Source organism: Oncorhynchus mykiss, chromosome 6, assembly GCF_057628025.1.
Source record: "Oncorhynchus mykiss isolate SJ-2025 chromosome 6, ASM5762802v1, whole genome shotgun sequence".
Taxonomy (NCBI): domain Eukaryota; kingdom Metazoa; phylum Chordata; class Actinopteri; order Salmoniformes; family Salmonidae; genus Oncorhynchus; species Oncorhynchus mykiss.
In genome coordinates, this window is record NC_143027.1 from 17282425 (window position 1) to 17290862 (window position 8438).

Genomic DNA, 8438 nt, shown 5'->3' on the forward strand with positions numbered 1-8438 from the left:
CCTAACCTTAAATTAAGAGCAAAAAGTAAATGTTAAGTTTTCTTGAATTTTTACAAAATAGCTCATTTTGATTTTGTGGCTGTAGTAACTAGTGACAACACCAACTTTTCTTTGCCTTTCGTATTAGCTACATTATCCAATTTCCTCTGCTTTTGCATGACAAAAAATGCACATTAAGAAGTACAAGCAAAGATATTAGAGGAAGGCTTCTATACGGTCTCTGGTACATGTAACTTGCATACAGAAACACATTCATCATGCAGTCACAGTTCAATATATTGCAATTTTATTAAAACAATACAAAGACTAAATATATACAGCACCATTCAAAAGTTTGGACACCGAGTCATTCAAAGGTTTTTCTTTATTTGGACTATTTTCTACATTGTAGGGTAATAGCGAATACATAAAATCTATGAAATAACACATACTGAACCATGTAGTAACCAAAAAGGTGTTTAACAAAACAAAATATATTTTATATTTGAGATTCTTCAAAGTAGCCACCCTTTGATGACAGCTTTACACACTCTTAGCATTCTCTCAAACAGCTTCGTGAGGTAGTCACCTGGAACGCATTTCAATTAACAAGTGTGCCTTGATAAAAGTTAATTTGTGGAATTTATTTCCTTCTTAATGTGTTTGAGTCAATCAATTGTGTTGTGACAAGGTAGGGGTGGTATACAGAAGATAGCCCTATTTGGTAAAATACCAAGTCCATATTATGGCAAGAACAGCTCAAATAATCAAAGAGAAACAACAGTTCATTAGAGTTACCAGCCTCAGAAATTGCAGCCCAAATAAATGCTTCACAGAGTTCAAGTAACAGACATATCTCAACATTAACTGTTCAGAGGAGAATGCGTGAATCAGGCCTTCATGGTCGAGTTGCTGCAAAGAAACCACTATTAAAGGACACCAATAATAAGAAGAGACTTGCTTGCCAAGAAACACGAGCAATGGACATTAGACTGGTGGAAATCTGTCCTTTGGTCTGATGAGTCCAAATTTGAGATTTTTGGTTCCAATTGCTGTGTCTTTGTGAGATGCAGAGTAGGTGAACGGATGCTCTCCGCATGTGTGGTTCCCACCGTGAAGCATGGAAGAGGTGTGGTGGTGTGGGGGTGCTTTGCTGGTGACGATGTCAGTGATTTACTTTGAATTCAATGCACACTTAACCAGCATGGCTACCACAGCATTCTGCAGTGATATCTCATCTGGTTTGCGCTTAGTGGACAATGACCCAACACACCTCCAGGCTGTTTAAGGGCTATTTGACCAAGACGGAGAGTGATGGAGTGCTGCATCAGATGACCTGGCCTCCACAATCACCCAATCTCAACCCAATTGAGATGGTTTGTGATGAGTTGGACCGCAGAGTGAAGAAAAAGCAGCCAACAAGTGCTCAGCATACATGTGGGAACTCCTTCAAGACTTTTGGAAAAGTATTCAAGGTGAAGCTGGTTGAGAGAATGCCAAGTGTGTGCAAAGCTGTCATCAAGGCAAAGGGTGGCTACTTTTAAGAATATATTTGATTTGTTTAACACTTCTGCTGCTTACTACATCATTCCATATGTGTTATTTCATAGTTTTGATGTTTTCACTATTATTCTACAATGTAGAAAATAGTAAAAATAAAGAAAAACCTTTGAATGAATAGGTGTCCAATCGTTTGACTGGTACTCTACATCATTTCAACAAAATTATTATTTCAATTGATTTAATAATTCTAATATTTTTGTTAAGGAAAGTAAACTAGCCTATGTTTCTGAAGGACCTTGCCATGTCCCCCAGCCACTCCTCTGCCCCCCCCCCCCCCCTGTCACATCCCATCCGTGTCAGTGTTGTCACTTCCACTGCTGTTGTCCAGGACACAGGGTTTGCATTCCTTGCATGTGGCCTTTGACCTCCTAAGGGCACGTTTCCTGTTGTTAAGGAATAAAATCATTATGCTACCTTTCAAAATGTTGGGGTCACTTAGAAATATCCTTGTTTTTTTTAAAAAAGCACATTTTTTGTCCATTAAAATAACATCAAATTTGATCAGAAATACAGTGTAGACATCGTTAATGTTGTAAATGACGATTGTAGCTGGAAACGGAAGATTTTTAAAGGAATATCTACATAGGCGTACAGAGGCCCATTATCAGCAATCATCACTCCTGTGTTCCAATGGCACATTGCGTTAGCTAATCCAAGTTTATAATTTTAAAAGGCTAATTTATCATTAGAAAACCCGTTTGCAATTATGTTAGCACAACTGAAAACTGTTGTTCTGATTAAAGAAGCAATAAAACTGTCCTTCTTTAGAATAGTTGAGTATCTGGATTAAATAGGCAATAAAACTGTCCTTCTTTAGAATAGTTGAGTATCTGGAGCAACAGTATTTGTGGGTTTGATTACAGGCTCAAAATGGCCAGAAACAAATAACTTTCTTCTGACACTCGTCAGTCTATTCTTGTTCTGAGAAATGAAGGCCATTTCATGTGAGAAATTGCCAAGAAACTAAAGATCTCGTACAACGCTGTGTACTACTCCCTTCACAGAACCGCACAAACTGGCTCTAACCAGGATAGAAAGAGGAGTGGGAGGCCCCGGTGCACAACTGAGCAAGAGGACAAGTACAGTAGAGTGTCTAGTTTGAGAAACGGACGCCTCAAAAGTCCTTAACTGGCAGCTTCATTAAATAGTACCCGCAAAACACAAGTCTCAACGTCAACAGTGAAGAGGTGACTCTGGGATGCTGGCCTTCTAGGCAGAGTTCCTATGTCCAGTGTCTGTGTTCCTTTGCCCATCTTAATCTTTTATTTTTATTAGCCAGTCTGAGATATGGATTTTTCTTTGCAACTCTGCCATTTTTTTTGCTTTTCTTTCAAAAACAAGGACATTTCTAAGTGACCCCAAACTTTTGAACGGTAGTGTGTGATATATATATATTTTACACAGAACAGGATAACACAAGCAGCAGAAAAGTCACTTTACATCACTCCCATACATAACCCATTGCAGGGCATAGCAGTTTTAACCCTATGGAGACAATTTATGACAAAATACAGATACTGTATTTTCAGTAAATGTCCTTATGTGGTGTTCTCTAAAACATATAAACTTGCCAACCTTCTGTAGTAGAAGTCACGCCTCTCTCTGAGCTTGCTGCAGTCTGAGGGCTCATCCTCTGATAAAGCCCTTTCCTGTCACGTGGAGCAAAGCAAAATACATATACTGTACAATACACGGTAATTATAAACTTCATATTCTTTTCCTTTTTAAACTGAAATATGTTTTTTAGGGGCTAAAATGTGAAGTGTGTTCAATGCAGATAATTGAGGTTCAGTTGATGTTACTACTATAACAAGTGGCTTATTATATAATAAGAAAACCTCACAACCCCAGGCCAGCCACATGTGACCTAGTCAAGAGAAACAATTGAAGGTACTTACTCCTGAGATATTATCCTCCGGGGACCCTTCTGCACACAACGGGTGGACTTGCAAAGCAATGCACACATCATACTCCCCCGATGTCTGACATTGCAGGTCCCCATTACTAGCTGTGATAAATATTTTTTTAAATGTAGTTAACAACATAGAATGCTGGGAGTTCAAAATGCATGGTGAAATCATATATCAAGCTAAGCTTATGATTACCATGAACACAAAAAGTATAACTTTTCTGATCATTGTTGAATTTTGTTGTTGTTGTGATTATTTGTCACTTGTCATAGACTTCTTGCCTTCGGTTAATGTATCTCTGCAGTCTTCCTCACTGGTCTGGCTTTTCTGTTGAAGAGAACACACAGAAAGAGAACACTCAATAAAGTGGGTTGCAGAGACAAGAAAACACTAGCTGCCAAAGTGGATGGATCATTGCAGGTCATTTGTAATAGAGGAAACACAGAGAGGTCAAAAGTAGAAGTAGAATCATTCAGATCCCTGAACATTGCAAACATAATGATACTGCATGGACAACATTTGTTGTAAATCAGGAAGCAAATTACATTTACAATTTCAGCAAGGAACCATTCTCAAAATATGACACCTGAGAGGGAAACCATAAATCGATATAAATACATTTCCAAAATCAATAGAATATCCTACGCTATCCTTTATAAACATAAAAAAAAACAGAAACAAAGATATTAAGATAGAATCGAAAAAGCTAGCAATGCCAGTTCAGTGATTCTGATGACATATTTTATGTTTGAGTTAAAAGACAGATCTAAATGGAAGTGGTTGGTGGAATCCATTCTCACATCATGTGGGGAGCAGGTGTTAATGTGAAGCCTGGTCTGTAGAGCCATAACCTCTGCCTCAGTCCGGAACAACTGGACCTGCAGCTCATCACAGCGCTCACCCAGCTCCCGAATCTGCTTCCGGTACTGGTCCTTCTCCTGGAGGCTCCGTGAATTCTCCTGGTGGTACTCCTCTCGAGAGGCGATGGCCTACCGCAAAACAAAAGCTTTGGTTTGCTTTGCTGTAATGGTTTATATGAAACAAATGGAAATGGTGCGGGTGAGCTTCTGATCACAACCACACAGATAGTCAACTCTTTCATTTTTAGCAAATAGAAGTCACCTCTTCTGGATGAAAGAAATAAGCAGTATGGGGTGAATCCTAACCTTCACTGATGATGAATTTTCACTTTGATGTAATTTGGAGACTAAGTAAAGGGGAAGATAGGATTTCCCAAGACAGTGAGGTCGAAGAATCACAGTCCTAAAATCACACCATGATCACCTTGTCTCTCTCCCTGATAACCTCATCCATCTGTTTCAGGATGTCCTCCATTCGGTCACGATACATTTTTGCATCTTTCTTTAATGTTGTGCACTTCAACTCAAGAACCTCCTTCGCCTCCAAGTACTGCAAGAACAAATTAAACCTATACATTACAATTGGAACACCATAACTTGTGACATTGGAAGAGACAACTTGAACAATTTAACTTTGCACAATCAGCTATTCCAATGAATGAGGAACACGCTTGGGCAGATTACAAAAATAAGGAAATATATTCATCCTGATGCTCAAGATCATCATTTTTGAGGAAATAATATAATTTGTTTGGAATTTTTTTGTTCCTCTTGCACTTGTGTTGAAAGAGCAGTTGAATAGCTTATATTTTAGAAATTCAAGGTAATTAGTAGTCTTCTCCTACAGCTATTCCTAAGCAGTGCTCAGTGCATCAGGCCATGATGTGTACCCGATTCCGTAGTGCCTCAGCATCGTGCAGATCTCTGCGTAGGTTGTAGATGTTGTTGACCAGCTCCTGGTGCTGAGCCTGAGAGTGCTGCTTGTAGTCCTCCAGACTCTCAGTGCTCAGCTTCTCTTGATCCAAGGGGGCTGGAGCTGTCCCCTGCTGGAACATATAGATTAATCCTGTCACACTACTCACTCAATCCAATACATTTTTTACACTACCGTACCAACATGAACAGTAACTGTGCTGGCTCATATTTTCTTTTCACATTGTCCTTTTGAGCACAGTTCCAACAAACTATAGTGGATGCCTAACCAAGCCAGCACAACTTGGCTCGGCTTGGCTCAGTAATGAAAAATGGTACAGTTCTGCGTCTGAACAATCACTTTATTTGTGAAGACATTTTTCTTGTGGTGCACAAAATGCCACTCCTAGCTATCATTCCAAAATGTGTTCAGTGCAGTGCAGTGTCCTTTTTATTTCACTGCATATCTAAACATTTACTGAGAAATGATCACTGAAACAAAATCCCACACCTAGCTGTTATTCCAATTTTTAAAAATTGTTGTCGACTGACTTTGTGCTGTTCTATAATCAATGTCTCAACATGTCTGGCTACAGAGGTCTTTCTATACTTAAAATGTAAACCAATAGTTAGTGCTTTGGTCATAAGTTGATGTGTTTGGGTTTGCCAGAGCTGCAACCCCCCCCCCCCCCCCCCCCGAAACTGAATGAGTAGAGATCAAGCATACCTGAGCTGGGCTCTCCAGCTCCTGGATGCGCACTGTGAGCAGATCGTTGTCTCTCTGGAGCTGCCAAATCATGTCCTGACTGGGTCTCTTCTCAATGGCATTCTTCAGGTTCACAGTTTGCTTGCGTTGGATTTTCGAGTCACTCTCTGCCTTCATCAGGCTGTGCTTCAGCTTTTCTATCTAGTGATCAATGAAAATCCCATCAAAACTGTTTTCGTTGTTGCCGATTGACTTTATGCTGTTCTATAACAAATGTCTCCACAGGTCGGACTACAGAGGTTTTTCTATACTGAATGTAAACCAATAGTTATTGCTTTTGTCATAAGTTGATGTGTTTGGGTTTGCCAGAACTGCAACACCCCCCCATATCTCACCTCTAACTGCAGATCCCGGTTGGACATGAGAGCACTATTCTTCTCTTCGCTCAGCTTGGTTATGTTATGCATCAGGCTGTAGTTCTCGTCCTTCAGGTGGCATACCACCTCCCATTGCTGGTCCCTCTCCTCCCTCATACACTGCACTCGCTCCTGCTGCTTCCGCAGCTCCCTCTCCTTAACCTGCTGCTGCCGTAAGGCGTCCTCCTGCGTGGCTGCAGCCCAAGTGGCCTCTTGTCTACGCCGGCGTTCTTCCTGCAGGCCCTTCTGCAGACGTGTGACTTCACTCATCAAGAACTGAGTCAGTCCTGACTCACCCACCGTGTCTATGACGTCAGAGAGGACAGGATGTTTTTGTTTTTAGGATCAAATCCATTGTCATAGACACCAGCACTTTGAAAGATCCTGCCACAAAATTCTACCTACAGTATATCTTACACAAATACCTACAAGCTTGCATAATAGACACACAACATGTCTATAGAAACACGTCATGTTGTATAGCTACTCACCAACTAGTACAGAAAAGACCCGGGCAGGTTCTTTGCCAGTAATTTTGCGATACAATCGAGGATAGTCCAGCTCCAAGCTCTCGAGGAATGTCACATAGCCTTTGAGTCCAGTTCTTTGAAGAATATCCAATAGTACACCTGTGAACATCGATCTGAGGTTTATAAATAAGGTACTGGCATGAATTTCAGGAGACTGTGGGCACATTCCAGGTCATATTTATTTAGCAAATTATCACATCTCTTAATGCCTCAATTGATATATAGCAATCTTCTGAGAAGCAGTGTGCCTACAATACAAACCTGGAATTCAATCAAATTATTGTAGTTCAAAGTAGAAAGTGTAACACTTGACCCTTTGTTTGCTCAATAACCTGAAATAGAGGACAGTGCCTTACCTACTTTGCGCTGGCGGATGACCAGACTGGGGTCATTGAATATCTGCTCCTCATCCTCACTGCTTAGCACCTTACAATGACGCAAGTAAGGAGTGATTCGCGACGGCTCAATGGTCTTTATCAGCAGCATTCTGTAATCCTCCAGCTGGACCCAGCACTGCTCATCCTCCATATCTGACACACTCTGACTGTCAGTCATGATTGTCTCAGTGTCACTGTACGTTCAACAACTCCTTCACTAAGGGCTTATCAACTGGGAGCAAAATCTAGATGGTTAAGTGGTTCCAATCCAAATGTGGAACTGTTATGTGGAAATACTGTTTTATGATGCAAGAGTCAAGTTCCTTTTTGTAGAAGTCATTTCAGTTTTTTCATTTCCCCCATTTTGTGCCAGTGTGCCGAGACAAACTCTTCAAGAAAATAATGTGCAATTGTCAGTGTGACAACAGCAGTGCCTTCTTGAGTGGTTGTGAATAATATTTTATTCTCAATAAACCAAAACCAAATAATGGAGTGACTAGAGTGATAAGAGCATTGGCAGTAGTACACACCTCTTGTTTAAGGACTGTGGGGCAATGACTCAATCACTTCCTTCCCTCATTTGTTAAAAAAACAGTTCTGCTGATTAAACAGTATTACACTGACTTGGTTACTGTAGTTTCTAAAGTTAAAGTACAATATATGTTCATTGTAAATAATATAGAAAACAGGATACTCGCCCATCAGGGAGAATATTGTTTATAAATATTTGTTTCTTGAGTATTGACTGGTTTATATACACAATGTAATATTAATCCATTTAACCAGGGTTGCAAAATTCCAGTAACTTTCCCAAAAGTCCCAGCTTTTCCAGAAATCGTGGTTTGAGAATTCACAACATTCTGTTTATTCCGTCTTGATTCTGAAAATCTTTCAACCAGGACTTCTGGAAAACCTGACAATTTTGGGAAAGTTACCAGAATTTTGCATCACTCATGAAACTGCATAATCCTTTGGGCTAATAAACATTTGAATCCTTAGTTTGAGGCTAATAAACTTTTGCATCCTGGCTAATAAACATTTACTCACAGGTAAGGTTCACCACTGAGGATATTTCTGGCCAAAAATAAAACAGTGACAGAATATAATTTTTTAGCTAGTAGAGCTTTAGAGTTTTATAGCTAGTATTTTCTGCACAGATTTGAACTATTATGCACCATGAAAATG

The 8438-nt window shown here is 39.9% G+C and overlaps 1 protein-coding gene across 4 annotated transcripts; it reads right to left on the bottom strand.

Moving 5' to 3' along the window:
* Window positions 1-269: 269 nt before the first annotated feature.
* Window positions 270-7747, bottom strand: card9 (caspase recruitment domain family, member 9). 4 transcript variants are annotated; one of them, XM_021605372.3, is made up of 11 exons: window positions 7233-7747; window positions 6838-6975; window positions 6326-6651; window positions 5952-6131; window positions 5203-5358; window positions 4737-4862; window positions 4253-4441; window positions 3734-3779; window positions 3441-3550; window positions 3118-3191; window positions 270-1925 (listed from the first exon to the last, which is right to left on the bottom strand). In XM_021605372.3, exons 1-11 carry the CDS (start codon window positions 7429-7431, stop codon window positions 1823-1825), a joined length of 1647 nt encoding a protein of 548 aa, XP_021461047.1. In that variant the 5' UTR covers window positions 7432-7747; the 3' UTR covers window positions 270-1822. The 4 variants fall into 4 exon arrangements, with proteins under 4 accessions (XP_021461047.1, XP_021461048.1, XP_090093203.1 ...); XM_021605373.3 differs by having other exon boundaries at window positions 5203-5355; window positions 7233-7540; XM_090237077.1 differs by having other exon boundaries at window positions 5203-5355; window positions 7237-7535.
* Between the last annotated feature and the right edge of the window lie 691 nt (window positions 7748-8438).

Excerpts from the sequence above, each read along its gene's own strand:
- card9 (XM_021605372.3), bottom strand. The coding sequence starts at position 7,431 with ATGACTGACAGTCAGAGTGTGTCAGATATGGAGGATGAGCAGTGCTGG. Across the intron at positions 6,132-6,325 it reads ACCGGGATCTGCAGTTAGAG|ATAGAAAAGCTGAAGCACAG; the intron begins GTGAGATATGGG and ends ATTGATCACTAG. Across the intron at positions 1,926-3,117 it reads CGTGACTTCTACTACAGAAG|GAAACGTGCCCTTAGGAGGT; the intron begins GTTGGCAAGTTT and ends CCTTAACAACAG.